The sequence below is a fragment of the Pygocentrus nattereri genome, chromosome 23, assembly GCF_015220715.1.
Source record: "Pygocentrus nattereri isolate fPygNat1 chromosome 23, fPygNat1.pri, whole genome shotgun sequence".
Classification (NCBI taxonomy): domain Eukaryota; kingdom Metazoa; phylum Chordata; class Actinopteri; order Characiformes; family Serrasalmidae; genus Pygocentrus; species Pygocentrus nattereri.
This window is the reverse complement of record NC_051233.1, coordinates 18,956,991-18,980,807: the sequence shown is the minus strand read 5'-3', so window position 1 is coordinate 18,980,807 and position 23,817 is coordinate 18,956,991. Positions and strand designations below refer to the sequence as shown.

The 23,817-nt window shown below is 38.2% G+C and overlaps 1 protein-coding gene across 3 annotated transcripts; it reads right to left on the bottom strand.

Moving 5' to 3' along the window:
- Positions 1–657: 657 nt before the first annotated feature.
- dqx1 (DEAQ box RNA-dependent ATPase 1) lies at positions 658–22,586 on the bottom strand. 3 transcript variants are annotated; one of them, XM_017698066.2, is made up of 12 exons: positions 22,168–22,586; positions 18,897–19,250; positions 16,209–16,402; positions 15,261–15,648; positions 6,460–6,756; positions 5,531–5,630; positions 5,145–5,303; positions 4,351–4,542; positions 3,933–4,058; positions 3,583–3,773; positions 2,907–3,083; positions 658–1,789 (listed from the first exon to the last, which is right to left on the bottom strand). In XM_017698066.2, exons 2-12 carry the CDS (start codon positions 19,188–19,190, stop codon positions 1,661–1,663), a joined length of 2,247 nt encoding a protein of 748 aa, XP_017553555.1. In that variant the 5' UTR covers positions 19,191–19,250; positions 22,168–22,586; the 3' UTR covers positions 658–1,660. The 3 variants fall into 3 exon arrangements, with proteins under 3 accessions (XP_017553555.1, XP_017553536.1, XP_017553545.1); XM_017698047.2 differs by having other exon boundaries at positions 2,893–3,083; positions 22,168–22,582; XM_017698056.2 differs by having other exon boundaries at positions 2,893–3,083; positions 18,897–19,174; positions 22,168–22,581.
- Between the last annotated feature and the right edge of the window lie 1,231 nt (positions 22,587–23,817).

The window sequence follows — 23,817 nt, the reverse complement described above, 5'->3', positions numbered from 1 at the left end:
GAAACTTACTGACTTGGCTTTCTTTACAGTTGTGGTGATAGGAACTAGGAGTTATGTCTGCCTTGCAAATACAGTCATTTTATTAACTATCCACTGAACAACCAGAGAACCTATATGTCTTTTGGGTTTTTATAACTGGTGTGGCATGCACCCACCCCCCGAACACTCCATGACGATGAACCATGACGATGAACCACGGCGAGGACGCTGAGGAGAGAGCCGTGAGTGTGGGGCCCGGGGTGCGGGCGCAAGCCACAACTGGTATTTATAAAATAGTGGTAAACCTAAAATCTATTTTAGGCCAAAACCTTATTCACGATCATAACGCAAGGTCTCCAGCATCAGGTAGCATATGCCAGACTATTTCATGCAGTAACTTTTTGTGCAGATCCTATCATCAACCACTGTGAACAGTTCTGATGCTTTAAAGCTTCTGTAGAACATTTCACATCAAACCACTGACCTTGTTAACGTTTTAACTAATTATGCAGAAGTCTTGAAAATAAAAACAAAAATCCTTTTAAAATATCTAAAGCTCATTACTCAAAGTATGGACTGTAACTAAAGGCAGGATACAGATTTTCACCTACACTAAAATCATGCATTCTTTTTGCTACAACCATTAAGAACTATAACACAGAACAAACAGTATGCAGGTTAGAGAGTATGCATATTGTATTGGATGAGTTCATACCCAAGTTGCAAAAATAGGCTTTTAAAATTAATTTTCACACAAAACTTCTCTATTAACAGATGTAGCCACAAGATTATTGAGGGAAAGATAAAAACAAAGAATATGCAGTAGAAAAAAACCTTCATGGCCAACAAGAAGAAAGATTTACAATGCGAGGGCTTGTGTAAACAGAACCCTGAGAATCCACAGTGATCACTGATCTCTGGCAAAAGTCTGTCCTCTCAAGGTTCAAGTTACCCAGGATATTGATTTCATTGCAACTAGTTTACACATCCAAATGGAGAAGGAAAGAGATGGATTCATATTTCACCTATTCACTACCAGTCAAAGAACATATAATAAAGGGAAATGCACACCCACTGAAAAAGAACATCAGATAATCTTTTTCATGTCTGGTAGGGCTCAGAGGTAGTCAGCCTCAATAAATGTAGTTTTTGAAATGCAGTGCATTGCATTATCCTCTAGGAAGGCTTATTAATGTAGCTACTTTCAGTTGGTGTTTGAAGACAACAGTGAGTCCTCTGAATTTACCTTTATATTGTGTGGTGCTTCTCCAGTCTTCAAATTAATCAGTTCTTTGCATTGTTCCTCCTGCATTAACGGGTTCTACATATTTTTTTTGTATATTAAAAATAGTGTTTTAGCACTTTCATAGCAAAAATGAATCTTTCAGAATAAAAAATGCAAAGCTCATTGAAGATCAGTTTGTTTAGGCTGTTGAACAGCTACCTCACAGATCATACATATATGTATCATATTTAAGTTCTTAACATACAGTAACTGCATTGCACAGTGTCCCTCACAGCCACTGATTTTGCTTTACAGTTGGGTTGCTGATGCAATGTAGTGGGCTCATAAATCCCAAAGTGCAATGTAAGTCTGCAACACCCTTGAGAGTATCATTGCAGTATACACATCTCTGCACTGTATTGGTCACGATGCTCTCCTGGTCTGTCTCCGTGCCTTTTATTTTCTGTCTCTCCATTCTCCTGTTCGTCCACTGGGAGAAGACTCTGTCTGATCTCCATTAACAAGTCTTTTCCTTCGCTGGGAGGAAGGTTGCCCAAGTAGTACTGGGGGGCTAATTCCACCAACCTGTGATGGCAAAGTATGCAACAGGATCAGATAAACTATTTCAAAGACAGAGGCAGAGGCACAGCATGTGAGTTTGCTTTCTAACGATTAAGTATATGAAACGTTTGTCCCTTTGGACTATTCAGGAAGCTTAGGCTACAGTCATTATACAAGGTGCCACAAATCTAGTTTTTTTCTGTTATGTGATACAGATCTGAATTCCAGATCTAAACTCAATTAAATACTTTTATTAACTTGCAATTATGCCACACATTTCCAGTCAGTCAAGCTAGAGTCAGCATATACATATACATTTATATACTTTTATACCTCAACAAAAAATCTAATAGGTGATAGAACAAAATCAACATTTCAGTGGAATTTAGACTTTCAATGGACTGGATGGGTTTTCTTTGGATAAAGATTTTATTAATCAAAACATACTTTTCATGAATTCTTGTCTGTATTATGTAAAAGTTTTTAAAGACAATACAATTTATTTTATTTCAGTATATTTTCTGTTTCTCAGTCAAACAACCTCATTGGTTTTCTGAGTGTATGTATAAACACAGAGATCTATGGTTGCATGCATAAAGCATCTTACATATTTACCTCTTCTTAAGGGATACATTTAAAACTGTACATTTAATGTAAAATGTCATAAACCAAAGTGCTAAACTTATATAAACTTAGAGTACAATACTCTACTTATGATCATGGATTTTTTCACTACCTAGTTAAACATCTTTGTGAAGAGATTTTACACAGCTGACTTAAATGTAACAAACTTAAAGCCAAAATTAATTTAAGATGTTTTATGAACATGACCACAGATCCAATGTGCATCCATGTAGCCAGATATCACACTTGCCCACGCCCATATCACTGTGGTGATTATCCAGGGTCAGCAGCAATGGTATTGATAAAAAATGTCTTTAACGTAAAATGTCTTTGGGCAGAGGTCTATTCACACCTGTTCAAATACTTACAAACACAAATGTGAACCATCAAAGCAGACTAAAGCAAGTAATGTGAATGCAGCCTAAGACACAGGTTTCCAATTTTGACACCATATACTGTGCTATCAAAAGAAGCAATCGTAAAGCAAAGACAGACAGACTCACATGTGGGGGTGTACCTCTGAGGCGGTGCGGATGCAGTTGTCATGGGAAATGGTGAATTCGTGGTAGAGCACCCAGCTGGGAGGGTTGGGTTGTGGGCGGCGGCACAGGTATGAGGAGAACGGGTGCAAATGAGCCACATGTCGGTGTGTCAACAGCAAATAGTTCCCTGAGCCATCTACATCATGAGCAACCTGAGGAAGACAGTGAACTATAAGCTATCTAGAAGCTTTTTAACATTAACAGTTAGTAGCTTCTACTTATTCAAGCTGCACCCAGTGTAGACAAATTGCATCACTATTTTTGCTATTCATAAGTTTGACATGACCATGAGAGTCTGTTTGATGATAAAACCAGTTGAACTACTGGTTGGAGAGCACGTAAATGTGGCCATCACAGTTAAATCACCAAAATGATTCTCATTATCAGAATATCAGTAATAACAATAAAATACTAAATGTGTACATGAGAACCCAAAATGGTGGGTAATTTAGTTTGCATACTGTTAGCCTGTAAATTGTACACTTGACTGAGAATTTGTACTTTTTTTTTTCTTCAGTTGAGCAAGTCAAAAAGATCTGGCACACAATCATGACAAACAGCACACACTGAAGACTTCTTGCTTGTTTCTATGCAACTTTGAGTAATAAAACACAGTTTTCTAAGCAAGAGTAGAGAGTTCTACTTAACTACCTTAAGAAAGAACCCCGAGATGAGAGCTCGCTTTATATTTGTGCTGTTGTCCTGGCAGCCAAAGGCAGGAGGTGAAACTGGCAACTCAATCCGCTGCATCACTTCCAGAAGCTCTGCCCTGATTACCACAGCTAATCGCAGAGCAGAGGCACTGAGGAAGTTGGTGGAACACCAGGCTTCATCCTCATTGTCTGTTGCAAGAGACAAAGACATGGCATAATAATTTAAATAATTTTTACACTATATTTTTAAGAACTTTTTAGATCAAGTTTTTATACTTTACTGTCAATATTCCATCAATCAAATTAGAATTGCTTCCATTCGTGTTCTGATGTTTTGGAGGTACTCACGTTGTAGATAGGCATTGTAGACATTAATGAGCGTAAGATGATCTCCTTCTGAGTGCAAAAAGGGTCGTCTATGAGTTGCTGCTGCCTCTTCTTTGTTTGGTGGAGGTATCACAAAGCATGGAGCAGCTGTTAAAAGAGAAAGCATTTTTTCCTTTGCACACATGAAGTAGAAGAAATGAGCCTGGAGTGTATCAAAATCAAGCAGTCAAAACATATAAGGCTATACGTGCTTTATTTATTAAATGTTAATATCTAAATGCCTCCACGTGAATGAAAGCTAATGCTCTTTACATATTTGTTAAAAGTAAGATGACAATGGTAAGTCATTTTTGCTTCTTTTGAACAGTCGAATGTGTACGTTTGTTGTCGATGTATACAAGTGTATCTGCATGCGCGTTTGAGTGGATGTCCTATTCACCAGTAAGCATGGCAGCAATGGTGAGCATTTCACTGACACAGTCGAACTCGCAGGCTGCAATGAGGGCTTTGGCCAATGGTGGCTCTAGAGGGAGCTCAGACATGATGATGCCCACCTCCGACAGATTCCCATCATCATCTAGAGCAGCCAAGTAATCCAGGTCCTCCAAAGCCTGCATCAATGCTTCTGGAGCTACAAAGACAGGTGGGTAAAAGAGAATCAGATGTTACGAAGTCAAGAACAAAAAGTTCACAGAAAGTAACTGAGGAATTAATGTCACTGATGTAGAGATATGCAATATGGCCATCATGATAAATTATGTCACAATACACTTTTCTAAACATATTGTGGATACTGTGAAAACAAAACAGTAATTAAAGAACACTGAACACTGGAGTGCAGTGCAGTTCCCAAATACTTACAGAGTGTTATTAAAAGAAGAGGTAATGCAATACTGTGGTAAACATGCCCCAGTTAGGTAAAGCTGATTTAAGGTAATATCACTTGCCAAGAAACCAATTCTTTTGCAGCGTAATGAATGTGACAGGCTTATTTACACCCGTTTCTGTGGCTTACTACACATTTTATATTGTTTTGTTTAATATTTGTGATAATTGTAATTCCTCCAGAACATGTAGAGTACTATATTTTATATCATTTTTATATAAATTTTTTTTACTTTTAATTGCATTGAAAATGTTCTGTGCTCCCTGCATGTGAAGACATTAGACTAAATTATTCTAAAAATACTAACTGGTCTAGTGAGTGAACTAAAAATAATGTAGTGCTCTTACCTGGCCGGTCAAGGAACTTGCACTGGCCCATGTCAGCTATGTCCAGTCTTTTTAGAAGGAGGACTAGATGGCTGAGGTTAGCCTCAGCGACTCCAGGACAGCGTGCTTCAGGCATCCCCTCCTCGTACAGGGACTGGGGGTACAGACGAAAACACACCCCTACAAGAGAAAATAAACTGAGCGGTCCCAGCACTGTAGATGCCATAAATTGTAGACAATAGACAAATGAAATTTCAATTAGACATGTTTTTAGATCTGCTTCTCTTTTATAAGACCCTTACAGTGTTGTTCTGCAACCATCAATAAGCAATTCAAGAGTAGCACAAGACAAAAATGACAAGACTTCTACAACACCATGGCTGTGACAGTGTCATGCAAAGCCCCACCTGGCAGCTTGCCGTTCACTCTTTGGGATCGAGTATCTGCCTGGTGTTTGCTGATTGGTCGCTGAACCTGAGAGTCTGCTCGGATCTGTGGATTGTACACCTGGGGTCACACAAAAAGAACAACAGCAGTTTGGTGAAGTTTTCAAAAGTGTTTCTTTATGTATACTGGGTTACCAGCAGTTATTATTTTCTGTATTATGTTAATTAAGCTAATAACTTTTTTTTTCTGAAAAAAAAAACCTATAAAATGCAAAAATACATCTTTTATATTCAACATTTTGTATTTTATTTTTTCCTCTGAAGTCAAATTTTTGTACCAGAAAAAAAATCCTTTGACCATTTTATAAGCTCTGTTTAATCTTTAGAATTTTCCAATTCCACCACACTTAAAAAAAGTGAATAAATAATAAACATCCACTCTTTCACTCAATGGCCAGTGCCTGCATTCTGTTTACATATCCACAGTGTGTACAGGTGGTGCACATGTGTAGGCAAAATGAGTAAAAGGGCACAGATTATACAGATTCAATTTATGTTTTAAACACTTCATGTGTAATACATGTTTGCTTGGAAAAATGCAATGCCAGTAACTAAATTCTACTAAGATTTAAACTGTAATGCATTACATTACATTGTTACATGAAAAGGCTGACATTGCTGTGTTTCTTTTTACCATGTTACTCTCAAAACTGTTTATGACTGATGTGCTATATTTTATTTACCTCCATTCAGAGTGGCTAACTTTTTTTTAAATATATAAAAATAAACATTCTTTTCACTTCAGTTCTTACAGTAGGCTAAGCTGCTGCAGGCTGAATGGATGGTCACCTCCAACCCCTGGTGAATTTAAAACACACAATTTTTGTAGCTTTAGTTTAGTTTTGGTAAATCCCTTCACAAACATTGCCTTCCCTTACTGATCAGCTCACCGCTTTGAGTTGAAGTCCAGTATCAATAACATAGCGAATGTTGGACAGAGAGAAGGAGGCCTCTCCCAGAGCATCTGTGAGAATGACCCTGCGTCTTAAACCGGATTCCTCAGAACTGTCCAGACCAGCCTGCTCCTCTTCTTTCGGTTCAGCCTGGCCCTCAGCCCCCTCCGTATCGTACACTTGCTGCGTGGCTCCACCGAGGCCAGAGTGCAGCAGGAGCACCCGTAACGCCCCCAGCTGAGGACTCAAAGCCACAGACTCCTTCTCTAACAGAGCAGCACACTCATCAATTTCCTAAGAGCAAGACAGAGCACAAAGAAAATTTGCGGTTACTTTAGCATTAATGGTAGATATTCATCCATCCATCCATTCATTTTCTAAGCCGCTTCTCTGTCAGGGTCGCGGGGGTAGATATTCAGTACTTGCTCAATCAATAGTATTTTATGCACATTTTTGCATGGCATTTGCAGAGTGACTGCTTGTAAAAGTCTATGCATGTCATGAGGCCTCATTTCCGATAAAGACAAAAAACTCATCTAAACATTATCTTACCACCTGCTCCCTAAGAGGCAAGAGACAATAATGTTTATTATCATAGAACAAAAAAACTTTAAAGACCCAAAGAACTGAAGCAGGTATTTTAAACTACGAGTGTGTTAAAAACAGTCTATCTAATAAACTGTTACCAAAGAATGAGAAGATCTTTCCTATATAGTACTTTTTGTAACATTGTTTTTTATTTTGTAATATTTAACAATGACAACATAGTACAGTATAAACTGATATAAAGATAACTCTTTGTTAGTTTTTCCTACACCCTAGACCCGTCCTTGTCTCTCTGCTCCACTCAAAGCAATATAATAAAACAGTAATAATAAACCCAGGTACAAATACAAAAAGGAGTTAGAAAAAATACCTTGGTGAATAGAAAATAAAACTGGCACATGTACATACCCATACATACACAAACATATAAATTTGTACTAACTAGGGCAGTAGCTGCAGTTCAGCATCGCATAGAAGTCATATGATGTATTATAAAGAAACAGGTCGATGGTCTCTTCAATCAGATGTGTGTAAACCCTCAAAGTATGTTATAAAAGGTAACCAAGTGTCAAAAAACTTATCTTTTGAGCCTCTTGTAGTGGGCTTAATCTTTTCCATTTGAATGTGGGCCATAACTTCATTAATCCATCTGTTATGTGTGGGGGGGGGTTAGTCCCCTTCCAGTTCAAAAGAATTAGCCGTCTTGCTAGGGTGGAGGCGATAACATGACATTTGTCTTTAGTTAGAGATGATCCTTCAGGTTGTGTACTAAATAGAGCTAGTAGAGGATATTGATCAATAACGACACCATAGATGTCATTAAAGGTCTTAAATATACTCCTCCAGAACTCCTCCAGTCTAGGGAACAACCAGAACATATGGGCTAAGGTAGCTAGCATTTGCTTACTATTGCACGCCAAACTGATATTAGGAAAAATTTTTGCCCATTTGGAATTAGCGAAATGGAGCCTATGGAGTATGTTAAATTGTATCAACCCTTGTCTTACACAAGGGGACGACGAGTGCACCTGGTGAAGAATGCCCTCCCAATCATCATCAGAGGAATTATAGTTAAGTCCTGCTGTCCTAAGATGCAGCCCTAAGATGCTCTAGCATCTAAGGATTTATAGAGCTAACAGTAAAATATATATGGGAAATAGTGCCACATTTATTTGGATTTAAACTCAACAACATATCAACTACTGACAATGGAGGTAAACTAGGGAAGGAGCTGAATGCTTTTTGAGTAAAGCTCCTTATCAGAAGATACCTGAAAAAGTGGCTTCACAATAGCTTAAATCTTTGGGAAAGTTTGGTGAAAGACAGGAATGAGTTGTCTGAAAACAAATCCTTTAAGCTTCCAATTGCCTTCTTGTACCATATGCAAAAAGCAGAGTTGGAATAGGAAGGCATGAACAAGTGGTTTGACACTATTGGACTCAAAACTGAGATTGATTGTAACCCAAAGTGTTTCTGGAATTGAGAACAAATTTTTAAGGTATGGGTGACTACAGGATTAAGAAAACAAAGAGAGGTATCTCCAGTTGTGGGAAGAGAAGAGCACACCAAAGAGCTTAAAGAGAATTGGAGACCTCTCTGTATACACCCATATTGGGATAGAAGTGGAGTCTTCTGGTGACATCCAAAAAGCTATCTTTTGAATATTGCATGCTCAGTAGTAAAATAAGAGATTTGGTAGTGCCATTCCACCCTGCTGCCTTGGTCTCTGCAAAAAGGTTTTCCTAATGCGGCAACCTTTATTCCCCCACAGAAATGCAGTAATCAATTTAGCTACATTATTAAAGTAACTTTGTCTAATAAAAACAGGGATATTGGAAAATGAGTATAGAAAACGTGGTACACTTGTCATTTTAACTAAATTAACTCGCCCTACTAAAGAGACCGGCAGAGCGGACCATCTTACAAAATCTTTCCTGATACGATCATACAGGGGGACAAAGTTAGAGTCAATGAGAGCATCAAGGGAACGTGCGACCATTATGCCCAGATATTTAAATCCTCTGTACTTTAGCTTAAAAGGAATGATGGAGTTGGGTAATCTATTAATTTGCGAGTTGATTGGGAAGTACTCGCTTGTCTGTAAGTTTAGTCTGTAGCCAGAGAATTTCCCAAAGTTCTCTAAAATGGAGAGAATGTGGGGGACTGATGACAGGGGGTTTGAGACATAAAGAAGGAAGTCGTCTGTGTACAGCGAGACCTTCAATACTCTTACGGTAAATACCTCTGAAGTCAGAACACTGTCTCAGAACTACAGCCAATGATTCTAACGCTATAGTGAACAATAAAGCAGACAAGGGGCACCCTTGTCTCATGCCTCGGTCTGAGTGGAAACACTGTGAGTGGAAATTGTTAGTACATACAGATGCTACCGGGGACACATATAACAATTTGATCCAAGAGACAAACTTAGGGGGGAAACCAAACTTTTCAAGAGTAAGGAAGAGAGAAGGCCATTCTAGTCTATCAAATGCCTTTTCTGCGTCCAAAGAGACTATTATTTCTTGCGCATCCAAAGGAGATTCTGTATAAATTACATTAAATAAGTGCCTAAGATTACTGAAAGAGTTGCGTCCTTTCATAAAGCCTGTTTGATCCATCGAGATGAATGCCGGTAAAACTACTTCGAGTCGCAATGCAAGAGCTTTAGCCAATATTTTAAAATCTGAATTTAAAGTAAAATAGGTCTGTATGAATCACAGAGAGTAGGGTTCTTATTTTCTTTGGCCAATAGAGATATTGATGCTTGTGTTAGAGTAGGTGGTAAACAGTTGTTAGAAAAGGATTTGTTAAATACAGAGAGAAGTAATGGAGCCAACAGGGTTGAGAACTTCTTATAGAACTCTAGGGTGAAGCCATCTGGTCCTGGTGACTTGCCACTCTGCATAGCCATTATTGCAGTGGTGATTTCAGGTAATTCAAGTAGGTCTCCCAGATTAGGATTAAGTTGGTCACTAATTAACGGTAAATCCAGAATAGTGAAAAAATAATGCATTTGACTTGGATCACTAGGATATTGTAAGGCATACAAAGACGTGAAGAAATTACAGAATCCGTCATTGATATTTTTGTGGTTATGTAATATGGCACCAGCTGAGGACTGTATCCGTGTTTTCATTCTAGAAGCAGTGGACTGGCAAGTTTGTAAGGCTAAAAGTTTACTCGCTTTATATCCAAATTCATAAAATTTATGTTTCATCATTAGCAGTCTCTGCTCCTCCTGAGAAGTGGAAATTAAATTAAATTCAGTTTGAAGACGCACTCTTTCTTTAAACAGGGTGGAGTTGGAGGACATGACACATTGCTCATCCAAATTAAATATAGCGTCTGATAGCTCCTTTAATTTGGCTGTCTCTTGCTTTTTAATTTGAGATGTAAAAGAAATTATTTGACCTCATATATGCCTTAAGGGTCTCCCATAAAATAGATCTTGATATTTCTGGGGTATCACTGGTGTCCAAGAAAAACTTTATTTCACTGGTTATAAATGCTATGAATCTATTATCAGAAAGCAAAAGATGGTTCAATCGCCATGAATGAACAGCCAGCGGTTTATCAGGGAAGATGAGCTCAAATGAACATAGAGCATGATCAGAAATGATAATACTATGGTATGTGCTTGATAAAATAAAGGGCAACAAGTCTTTATTGACCAGAAAAAAAAAATCAATATGACTATACGAATGGTGTTCCGGGGAAAAAAAGGAAAAGGCTTTTGAAGTTGGAAAAATGAATCTCCAGGGGTCTAATAGTCCGCACTGCTCACAGAAGTTTATCAAAATGGTAATACCTCTACCTATGACATTAAGACTGGAATGGAACACCTGTCTTCTCCAGCTTCGTCTGATCTTGATTACTTCAGAATCGAGGACATGAGTTTCTTATAAAAAGACTATATTAGAGTTAAGTTGACGGAGGTGTGTAAATATACAATTTCTTTCAATAGTGGCATTCATACCTTTTACACTCCAAGTAATAAAATTAACACTTGTTTGACAAAACCCTTACCATTCCCTCTGAGCTTATATATGCAATGAGAGTATACGCCCATTAGTAATCTCAAAGGGAGTGAGACAGAGCAATAATGGATAAATATCAATGAAAAATTACCAACATTATTCAAAAAAATTTTTTGAAATGCAAGTGATATCTGATAAACAAAACAAGCCAGTACAACCAAACTTAAAATATTAATTAAACAGAACCGCAGACAGCATGGAATAACCCCCAAACATCCATAACCCTGCATCCTCCAAAAGAGGATGCATAACCTTCCCCCACCCCAAAAAGAAAACACTGGGCTGCTTACAACGTTGCCCATCTGAGAGCAGTTCCGCTCTGCTACTTAACAGTAGTTGAAATCAAGATAACTATTTCTTGCACTGAATATGTGTAATACATATATATATATATACACACACACACACACACACACACACACACACACACACACACACACACATATATAGGAGGTAAAAATACAAATGTGCCAAGCATGGACCAGAAGCTTAGAACAGTCAAAATCCAAACTACGTAGGTCCTGATCCATGCTCGGCACATTTTACCTCCTTTACACACCTGACCAAGCCCATGAGGAGCTTGTTAATTAGTCAATGCATTAAATCAGCTGTGCACAAAACTATTCATAGTGTGGGGTTGCCAGGGCTGAGACAGGGAACCTGTGTTTTAACGGGACACATTATGGGTCGAACCCTTTTCCACTTTGATTTACTTTGCTTACTTTATTTTTAGATTACAAGGCACAAGACTGTTTCTCAAAACCCCAGAAGCAAAAACAAGCTGACTCATGCATCCCTACTCACTTTGACTCTATATTTATGTCTCATCACCAGAGGCCAGTTGCAAGAAGCAAGAAAATAAGACACCACAGATCCTCACTGTTAAAGAAGTTGCGCGCTTTTCAGCTGACCTCAGCTCACTAACTACATTTTCCTTTGTCCCTGTTCATCTACCGCTCAGAGCTGTGCCTCCCTAAATATAACCAAACTAAGTCAGCTGATGGTTTATGTATTAATTCTGCGGCTACCATGGATATTTACTCATACAGCTCTATTAATAACACATGCATATTTGGAGAACAAACATCTTCCACTTGTCCTCAATGCAAACACACACTACCACATATACACCAGGTCATTTACTACAATAACTACCTAATAATGTATAGACCACTCCAACCAATCCATATGAGTTAAACACAAAGCATTAATGGGCTTTTCAAAAGCACAGTTTCAATGTTCTTGACAGCTGTTTCTACATTTGCAGTATCACATGAGTCCTAGGATGAGGAAATGGGTGAGGCCATGATAATATTGACAAAGAAGGAGTAGGCATGAAATTAGAGTCACATGCATTAGAAGGATGATAATTACTTGGGCTTGCATTATATGAGCACATATGCTTATTTTCCTTATTTTCTACACACACAATAATCTGATGAAACATGTCTTGAGAAATGCATCTGCATGTGTTTACGTGCTTGTTTTACAGTGAAGAAGGGATTTGTCATTTGAGACCTGATGTGATCACACCAATTCTACTAGACCATTCCTCTCTCTGAGAGCAAGTAACCTAAGTGGTGTCAAGACACCTGACACCCAATATGCCTGTGCCACTCGGCAGAGTACAGCTAAAGAGTGTAGCTCAAAAAGACAGGGAGAGCATAAAGAACAGGGAACGACAGATGTGTGGATTGAAAACCAAGAGATAAGACAAAAGGGTAGATTAATAAATCAGTAATAAGGTCCAATAAGGTCCATAAGGTTCGATATGTTGATAAGATTTGATAAGTTTGATATGAACAAACTTATCAAGTTTCATGCATTTTGACCATGGTAACTGTTGTATTTTAATAAACTGCACTGGCTGACTGATAAAAATGGGTACTGACTAAGCAACTTTGTAAACTGTGTCAAATCAGACAGTAAGCCTTTGAAAACTTAAAGAAAATGGACAGCATGCACAGAAATACATTAAAATACTCCTATAAAAGATATTGATTTCTTGCTTTCCATATTCCATATATGGGGCAGGAATATGTTTACCACGGAAGATTCGGTGGTTGGTTCACATTATGTGAATATGAATTATGGACTCATTCATTCTGGCAATGGCTACACTCAATAGCCAAACCCTAACATATTTATTTTTTTTGCTTGGTAGCTTACATTCAAGACTGTAAGCCAAATCAGATAGCTTACCAATCACCTGATACCTGATACCAATCACCCTACCACCCCTGCTTTTAATCCCTGGATTACCTCGTGTCTTAAAAAGACGTTTGTGGGGATGTTGTGGACTCGACACTTGCTAGTTTATGGTTGAGTTTTATACAGCAGTATTCTCAAAAAGTAGCCAAGCAAGTGGTAGAAATGGTTAGTAGACAGCACCTGCCCCCTCTGTTGACCAAAACAAGCATACAAGATGTCTCCTGTGCAACCAGATCGTCTTAATTCACAGTTAAAATGGGGACATTTCCAGGGATGGCTGCAGCCAGGGACAGGCCACCAAAAACGGAGACTGTCCAATGAAAACGAGGACATCTGGACACCCTAATCTACAGCATCTGGCTGCTGGGTCCCGCCTCACTTTTAACCCCAATGACATATAAGTGAGATGTGACAGCTGAAGTAGCGCAGGATAATGAGAGCCAGTTCCCAATTTGACATTGGCAGCATGGGCTCAGGTCACTTCCAGTGACTCTCGTTGGCACTTGAGGCTCAGGCGCTGGCTCCTTGCTGCTACTCGCAGTCCTTACTGTGGCACCTGACACAGACTCTTCTCATTAGCCAACAGCAACTGCATAACAGGAACCGAGAACATTTCCACCTAACCCCCATTTTCCTTCCAAAAATATGTTGGGACATGAAACCAATTGAACACATGTCATGTTCAAATCAGGAAACTCTAATGCTACTTTCTGGAGATCCACCATACAACACACCTGAATCAAAATTTCATTCTGAAACGATACTGCTTTAGAAAATTTGATTACACATTTAAATTAATCTGGCAAAAAACATGTGTCTTTGGTAACAAAATGTTTGTGAGAAAGTACAGGTAAATTAAAAATTCAAAAATCAGGAGCAAAAATGTACTGAAAATCCAACAAGTAACATCTGTGTACTCCATGACTATAAACTTCAAGCTATAACCAAAATGAGAAAAAAATACTATCGACTACCAACAATTATCCTATATAAAGGAAAAAGAGACCAATGTTTGTCCCACTAATGTTTGAGTACTTTTACTTGCCTTTCAATTAATTACTTGGATCGTTCAGCTAGTAAAACTAATTATTAATCCTGGTTACCGATACTTTTCTGATGGATACAAATTAGTAAAGTAGCATGGAAAGTAATAAACAAGATATATTATATTCAGAGCATGTCTTAAGACAATAGCAGTGTCCATTGACACATTGAGAACAGTCCACCAGCCAAATAAAATCTGGTGGAAATAGTCTTATGGCTGTCCCCTTCCACTGATAGAAGGGTAGAGTTGACAGGTACAGTCACTAACAGTATACCAACAAAGAAAACCTATATGGACAGAATACTGTAGTGCAATTATATCGCTGCAATAGTAATATGCCTTTCAGTAATATCCCTTTGAGTACTTAAATCTGGTGTACATACTGTAAATTCTATATATTGTCTTAAATTATTAGTAAAGTGTTTATTTTTACATAAATGGCTGCAACTGTAACAACTGCAATTTCCCCCTGGGATCAATAAAGGAATCTGAATCTGAATCAATTAGGGTTATACTGAAATGTTTTTGGGCCGAGACTGATTGATTTGTTAGTAGACAAGGACAAAAACGACCCATATTCTCTGCCCATATACACTGGCCATAAATTTGAAGTTTGAATAGTGTGAAAATGTATAGAAACATAAAAAAGTAAAACACAATGTTCATTGAAACACAACTAAATATTTAGTGTAAATTTGGAAATGCTGATGCTAAATTGTAATGATTTTTCAAAAAAAAAAAAAAAAAAAAAGCTCTTTATTTAATATTTAATATTTAAAATGAGAAATATGTAATGAAAGGTATATGTGATAAAAAAGGCCAGTAAGTGTAGATCCAAGGTAGATGTACCTAATAAACTGGTAACTATCAGCTAGCATTTAAGACGCACTTAACTGCAAATGCCCTGGTCAATGAAATTAGAAAGTAACAAGATTAAAACGTCTGAGGACTATAAATACCTGGGCACTAGGGAGAAAGACCAGAATATCTCCTTCCTCTCCTCGCCGGTGAAGATCTAGCACCATCTGACAAGAGGCTGATGCGGGGTCTCGTCCCGCAGGGGGGTCCCGATACAGTGTCTCTATAGTGGGTTTATCTGATGGTGGGTCGATAGTGAGATGAGGCACACCCTCCCCCAGGAAGCTGGCGATGGTGCTGGCCATAACGGGCGCTGCAAGCACCACTACCCGCAGGTCACAGCGTTGCCGGCACACATCCCGCAAGAGGCCCATCAGTACGTCAGTGGCCACAGTGCGCTCCTGAGCCTCATCCACCACCAGCACGCCGTACTGCCGCAGCAAGGGATCCGACATCATCTCCTGCAGGAGTAGTGAGTCGGTCACAAAGCTGGGGAAGACAATATATGGGGAAAGGGACATTTAGAGACATTTCTATTTGTAAATAAGGAGGACAGATGGACTATTAATGGTTTATCAGTGTAGTACATCCCAAATTATATGTTCAAAAACAGAACCATGTAAAAGTCTCAGTGTAATGCTGCTTTCATGCGGGTCATTTATGGTCCTATTTCTCACTTACGAAGTAGTAATTACTTAGTCAGAGTTAGCTAGCTTTATCTATTTTGGTATCTTCCCAATATTTTCCTATATTATACACAATTTTATAATATAATGTAATGTAGTCATTTCACGTAAGTAAAATTGGTGACAAAGAAAAGTACTTTGCCTTTAGAAAAAGACTTTCAACTCTCCTCCCCTATGATAAATGCCAGTAACATAAATATATCAGTATCAATAAAATATCAGTAGCAAGTCAGAAATCAAAATCTAATTGTTTTTGAAGCTCCCACCTGTAATTCCTTGAATAGACTATATGCAAATTTTATGGCAGGAACTCATATTTTCATTAATTTCTATAAACCACAAAGACAATAATTTCTAACTCACCGCAGTAAAGTGTCTGGTGTGCAGCCATCATCGTGAGGTATTCTATAGCCCACCTCCAGCCCTAAGCTTAGGTCCATTTCATCAGCTACACGAATTGCCAGACTACAAGCAGCCGCTGCATATGGCTGACAGCAGCATACTAAGCCCTGAGTAAACTGATGAGAGAGTGCGTACTCCACACACCACTGAGGTACCTACACACAACAAATACAAATTATGTGGTTATACACCAATCGACACATTAAAAATGTATTACAGCATTTATTGCAGTTAACTATTTCATTGAAAAATATTCATTAACTATGGCCTGTTGAGTGCTAGATGGGGTAGGGCCATGCTGGTAAGTCTGCTTATTTGGGTAACTGTGTGGAAAATAACCATAGTAAACAGTTAAACTAGATAAGAGTGGTATTTTTCCCCTCACTTCTCCTTTTCATCCAGTAATTTTTTGATGGAGCAAGCACAGTGATGACTTGAGTTGGTTTAACTTAGACTGATGTCCTCTTTTCTGAAGCTATTTTGTCTGATGTACAAGAGCTGAGACACAATTTTACTCATGTGTTTTCCCAAGACCTGAAGCTGTTCTGTCTGACGTTTGAAACATGATGCTGTGGTGTGAGGATCTCCTAAAATGTACATTGTGACATGGGCAGCTTTTTTATACAGACATGATATCTGCCTGTAGCACCAAGCTCATTCAACCAACACCGCTCAATAGACGCATTTCTAGAATAATCTCAAAGCTAATTCCTAAAAATATGGGACAGTATGTGAAATGCAAATAGGAATACAATATAATTAACATTTTATCTACTTCAGTTTTTCTGAAATTAATGCCTGAAAAAAAGACTTTAAAGTAAAACTAGGAACACTGTTCAATGTAAAAAAAAACATTTTAAGAGATGATGCATAAAGGTTGGGCACAAAAGGAGCCTAGTCATTTATGAGCAAGAACGGGCTAAGGCTCGCCAGTTAAAAAAAATGCATCAGCACATAGTCCAGCTGTTTAAAACCAATAAGCCACATTCACTAACCATTCCCAAGAAATTTCTTCTTAAAACCCACTTGCACAGTTTTTACAAGGATTCTGACATTCACCAATGTTTTCTTATTTGGGATTTGTTCTTGGGCAAAAACAGACTCTATGCACACTCAAGAGCACAAAAGTGTGAACAATGCTGTGGTTTAAGAACATGCCATGAATCTGAGGACCTTTCTCAACTACAAATTTAAGAAAAAACTTTGGAAGCTATTGGGTGAAATAGGCCCACTGTTACACAGCAAGCATTTTCAAAGAGTCTAGGTATTTCACCATCTACAGTGCATATTACGATTCATACATAATAATAATAATAATAATACATAATAATAATAATACAATAATAATACAATTCAGGGACTCCAGAGAATCTGTGTGTAAAAAGCAAGGCCAAAACCACAAGCAAAAGCTGTCTGCAGGATCAAAGGTCACAGGCACTGTTTTAAAAACTGGTGTGCTTCTGTGATGATATCACTGCATGTGCTTGAGAATACTTTGACAAACCACTGTCAATAAATGTTGTTACATCCACAAATGCAGCTTAAGACTTCACTATGCACGGCAGAATCATTGGTGAATGTCTAGAAACTGCTGACTTCTCTGGTCTTGAGCTCATCTGACATGTACTGATGCATAGTGGAAACGTCTATTATCTTGTAATGAGTCTACCTTTCGATTATTCACAGAAATAATGCATGTCACATTCTCCAGGTTGAAGAAGTAAAGGACCATCCAGACTGTTACCAGACTGTTCTCAAGCCAGGGTCGTGTTATAGGATGTATTAGTGCCCATGGCATGTATAATTTGCACATCTGTGAAACCACCACTAACGCTGAAAGATACACATTTTGGAACAACATATACAGTCTTTTTCAGGGACATCCATGCTTATTCCAACATGACAAGCCAAGAAACATTTTGCACGTTACAAATGCATGGTTGCATAATCAGAGAATGTGGGTGCTAGCCTTGCCCCGTCTCTTACTGAAAATGTGTGGCGTGTTATGAAATGCAAAATACAACAAAAAAGCCCTGTATTGTAGGGCAGCTGAACACTTTCAAATCTGGATTAATTAGTGTCTTATGTATGAAAGACAGTGGTGAACATGCTCATGTGTCAACTTTTTTTGGAATGTGCTGCAGGCATCATACTTAGAACGAGCATCTTTTTTTTTTTTTTTAAGAAGAAAAAAAAAAAAAAAAAAAAAGGTTCATAAGAAAAACATCAACTATTGTTTTTTTATATTTACTTTCAATGTAATATAGGTCAACCAGAATTTCTAAACACAAATTTCTCTTCTTTCTGATGTCTATTAACTTTATTGGTATTTTCACATGCTGTTTCAACTTTTTTGGGTTCTTGTATTTGATACTGTAAATGTAATATTAATATATGACGTGACCCAAAATGTTTTAAAATTCTGTCGTGTATAGATGAGAGCACAAGTGTCTTTCTACAGTTTGCATGAAATAAATCAGTAAATGAGCTGCATTTTTTTAAAGCAGTGGTGAACGAGTATTTATAGTCATTGATGACAAGGTAATGTGGTTAACTGTCACCAGGGACAGGCCCAGTGCTGGTTCATACAACTAAGTCAGGGAGCATGTACGAGTATGTGTGAGTGTGTGATTGTGCATAGCTCCTTACTTGTGTGCTCTTGCCAGTGCCACCCTCTCCACTCAGCACCACCATGCTGTGAGTCTCCAGGTGCTCCAGCAGGCTGTATTTCAAGCTCCACACAGGCAGCCCTCTCCGCTCCTCTAATAAGGTATAGTAGCGTGAGGAGAAGGGCAGGCTATCATAAGGGTTCACTTCCAGATCAGCCAGCTCGCCACCCTCCGCCCCTTCCTCCAGGTCCCCAGACAACAATGAAGACATGGAGAGGTTGTCCAGTGCAGAAAGGCCAGGGCTGGCCTTCGGGACCGCTGGGGAGGATGACATTATGAGAAGTACACAAGGGCTGAAGACTGACACCTGAGGAACTCAGGAAGTCTAAATTACCTGTAGAGGTGGAGAGAAGATTCCATACACACTTTAGTATATGCTTGTAAGAGTCAAAAGTCTATTTTAACATAGAAAAAGAAAAAAATAAGTGGTATTGGATGATGTGGGTTTAGCAGCCTTGCCTGCAATTGCTTGTATATTACCAAACAAGAAAAGGTCTTAACAACCCAATAAACCTTGCATCACTGATTCATCGGTCAATACTGAGTAGTAAGCCAATATGAGCACTCTGTTAAGGAAAGGTACATAAATATACAGCAGAGGGTAATGTACCTAACGTTGCTAATTACGTCATGTGCTAATTTTATGGTTATGGTGTTACAGAAGGTTTAAAGAATTCACTGGGTGTTGAGTGGTGTGTTCAATATCTTATAATTCATGATGATAATGCTAAATATTGTCAGAGTAAGATTTTCAGAGCAAATCATAGATATTTACAGTCCTATTTAATTGGATTGAATGCACTACAGTATGCAAAATATTAAATGTTAAAGTTTTTGATAGTACTTTTTTTTTAAATGCCTTTTCTGTCTGTGCCAACACATCAGATTTAAAACACACACACACACACACACACCTTGGCATGTATCATAACAATTTCCTGAAATATCATAAACATGTATCTGACTTTTAGCCAATATATTTTATAAAACTATTATCAGTGAAGAATACACTCAGCACAGTATTCCAAATTGTGAAATACCTTAGTATGAACAGGGCTAGTTCAGAGTAAAGCGCTTTTTTTGTTTTGTTTTTTCAATCTACAAGGAGCTGGTCAACTCCACAGAGCTAGCAACTCTCTTCAGCAGCTGCGGCACTCTGTTATTCCACACATTTAAGGAATGTCAGCCCACGCCTTGCGACCATTCGCACAAATGTCTTTCAGTTGATGTCCACTTTCTCCCTGCACATTGTTGTAGGTATCAAATTTTTTTATATTAAAACTTGAACCTTTTGCTGTGTGTCATCAAGCCAGACCATAGTCACGCTCTTTGAGATTAGGTTGAGCTATCAGCACTTGCATGCAAAAACAAGGGCCATGCGAACTGTCACTGTGAACATATTTGCTGTGAAGATTCTGCCACCAGGTTAGAGATGCAGACATGTGTTCAAGCAGAACTGGTGCTATTTACTTCAGTGTGTATGAAACAGCACAGATTTGTGTACAAATATACCTTCTCATGTTGTCATGAACACAAAATACAAGAAAGGGAATTATTTCATTAATATGCGGCAAAATTAAGTGTAACTGGGGACAAACGTAAGAAGTTAATTTTCTCTTGTTTTATCCAGCAGAGGCTCCAGCGCTGCTGTTTGAATGGGTACAACAAATGTGCAGCTTGGCCAAAGCTTAATATACACTCTCATGCCTGGGGTGCTACCATGAATTTACAACCAGTACACCGCTGATGTCGGACAAGGGAAAAATAAACCAGAGAAAAATGAAACATTAATTTTATAACAGAAAAATAATCTAAACTCATAACTGTAATTTGCAATTCCTCAGTTTTATGCAGGTTTTTATTGCTTTGGGTTTAATGATTCACAGTGGGATAACTGTTAGTAGTTACTGTATGTATGCAATGTTATATGGTGTGCCTGGTTACTTCTGTGTTTAAGTAAACCATGTTCATGCTTCCAGTCAGTCCAGTGATGGCTTTGGAACAGTTAAGATTTCTATGAGAAGCTTTTGGTCTACTCTGACATCTTAGCTATGCTTATTAGTATGTCGGTCTTATATATATCAGATATATTGTATATATCAGTTTTATATACTCCGGAAGAACATTTTGTTTGTGCTTTTTTTATTATTATTTATTCAAATATTTTAATAAGCATAAATTTGAGCTTGATTTTAAGTGGGCCAATGATAAACGCATGTGAGCCTAAGCCCCCTGGGCTGAATCATACCACTGTTGTTGGTTCCATCATTGTCTTATGTGGGACAAGTAAGCTTTATCACTATATAGTAGTAAAATTGTGCTATTATGATGTGAAAACATGACCATGCTTGTTGTGGAGGTGTGATAATGTATTATAAAGAGAAGACATTTTATTAATTATGACTTTGAATGCATTTGCTTTGTTCGAATGCAAACGTTCATGTACAACCAGCAGCATGAATCAACCTACAATAATAATAATGAAACACCCCACAATAACATTTTCATTAGTAAGCTGTGCAACAAAATAGATACTCATTTTTGCTTCATTCGAGACTTTTTTTTTCCAAAATATATTGACTATCGTATATCAAAAACAGAATCGAACTGTGGGCCGAGAGTATCGTTACAACCCTACTACACAGTGAACAACTGACAAATTATTACACTAACACACGCCGGCCTAATACTTAATAATTCATAAATAAATACAACTGGCGTTAGGGTTTTTAGGCTATTAAATGTCCATTTCATGACACCTAAGAGAGGGCAGAGGAGAGGGGCGGGTTAATATCACGGGGGAAAGGGGGCTCAACCACAACAAAGGATTAGCTTCAAGGCTAACTCAATAAAACAATAAAACGACAACAGAGAGCTCGCTACAACGTTACCTATCTACCTCCTGCATTATAAAACCCTCACGGTTCACAGAGCTGAGATAAACGCCTCACCCACGGTCCATTTATTAGCGACAGCACTTCAGCCTGTCTTTACAGTGAAAGTAGTGGAACTGTACACGGGCATAACCCTGTCGAATATCAACAGTCGCCATTTGTTCAGGATTAAGTCTCCTCTTCTTAAAAAAACAACGACGCTATCGATGTATTCAGTCTCAATGTTGACCTATGGCAACAGTCTACGTGTCAGCTGACTGATTGTCATAAAACAGTGACAGCGGTAGACACTAAACGTCGACGATTGAGAATTTTTAAAAACACGTTTAGAAACGTCGACACAAAATGTCACTTTACCTGAGACACATTTCTCCACAGTGGGGGACACCGAAACCTCCAGCGAGGCACGCCTTTATCGCCCTGTCATATCGCTCAGACTGACACACCGGAGCCTCCCAGCGAAACGCCACCACAGAGGACACGGACGGCCTCACCAACTGCAGGCCTGACACAGGCGCATTAAGGCGATGTGAGACAGATTTGAAGGTGAACCGTCCAGAGCCGCAGATTATGTCCTCTACAATTCGTGACTGTTGATGTTGGTCAGCTCGGCCATCGAGAGCTATCGAAACTCCGCCATCTTTGCTGAGCTCACCGTGTGCAGGTGGAGGAGGAGCTGCGGACTGAAGGAGGAGCTGCGGACTGAAGGAGGAGCTGCTCCTTTCACTCACCCTTAAACAGCCCTCATCACCTCACTGACAACACTGCAGGTTAGCAGGGAAAAAAGGAGGAATGCTAACAACAAAGCGAACATCAACTTTAAAAATAGGCACACTCTTTAAAAACGGATGTTATTAACCTAATAATGTCCCTGTATTATATTTTAAATGGTTAAAAGGGGAGATTTTATTACTTATTTTTATCACTTAGCTATTACATCCAGTCTTAAGGGGACGAGAGACTATTGAAAAAAGCGCCAAAAATCCAAATTTCACCCTATTATATATATTTCACGGACATAAGTATGTGTACTTCAATCATTTGAATTATTGACATATGTGCATAATATGTGCATATAATTTGTGTGAGCAAATGTATATACATATATTTTATTCTATATGGGAAACTTTCTATTAGAATCGAAAAATAGAAAATAGGCCCTTTAATCACTTTAGAACAAATTCTGTATCATTTTTCTTTATACTACATTTAGTTGTTCAACTGTGAATAATAATACTACTACTAATAATATTAATAATGTCTATTACTATTATTCCTAACATTTAAAAACAAATTAATGATTAATGACATGCGTCGGCAAAAACAGCTCACTTTTTTAGCAGATGTCAGTGAAAAAAGGATGAAAAGATAATAGCGGTCACTCTGTGATGACCTGGAGCAGGGACAATATAATTCATTTAATTCTCAAGACACATTCACTGTTACACCTTAATTAGAGGCAGATGATTAAAAAGCAGAGAGGATGTGGAAGACTTGACTTCCTCTTTGTTAGTGAGTGACCTAAAGGACAATCTGCTTTTAGATTTGTTATACAATCTACATTCTGCGCCTGCTATAATTTATTAATATCATACAAGCTGAGGCTTTTTCAGACTACATCTCAGACAGGTGATGAGGTGGACTGTGAAATATAGTATATGATCATTCAAGTTTCAAAATTGTTACCTTCACTCCACAATCCATACAGTCCATATATGGAAACAAATATGCAAAAATTCTATTTATAATGAATTGTTTTTGTGATGTCATGAAAGCCCACATATTAACTCATCTGCATATTCAGCCTACAGCAGTTTATCCTGTTTATTTACACTGAAGTTGTAAGGAGTGTTTTAGTCTTTTAGCCTTTTTTTTAACAAGGCACAATAAGGGGTAGCAAATCAGAACTTAGGTCAATTACGTACACTATATGGATAAAAGTATTGCAACACCCCTCCTAATTATTGAGTTTTGGTGTTTCAGCAAGACCCTTTGCTCACATGTGGA

What these genes read in the sequence shown, in the direction of transcription:
- dqx1 (XM_017698047.2), bottom strand. Translation starts at nt 19,190, where the DNA reads ATGTCATCCTCCCCAGCGGTCCCGAAGGCCAGCCCTGGCCTTTCTGCA. An exon ending in TCTTTCTCCCTAGTGCCCAG is followed by an intron (nt 6,757 to 15,260) that starts GTATTTATAGTC and finishes TCTTGCTCTTAG; the next exon opens with GAAATTGATGAGTGTGCTGC. An exon ending in TCTCGGGGTTCTTTCTTAAG is followed by an intron (nt 3,084 to 3,582) that starts GTAGTTAAGTAG and finishes TGTCTTCCTCAG; the next exon opens with GTTGCTCATGATGTAGATGG.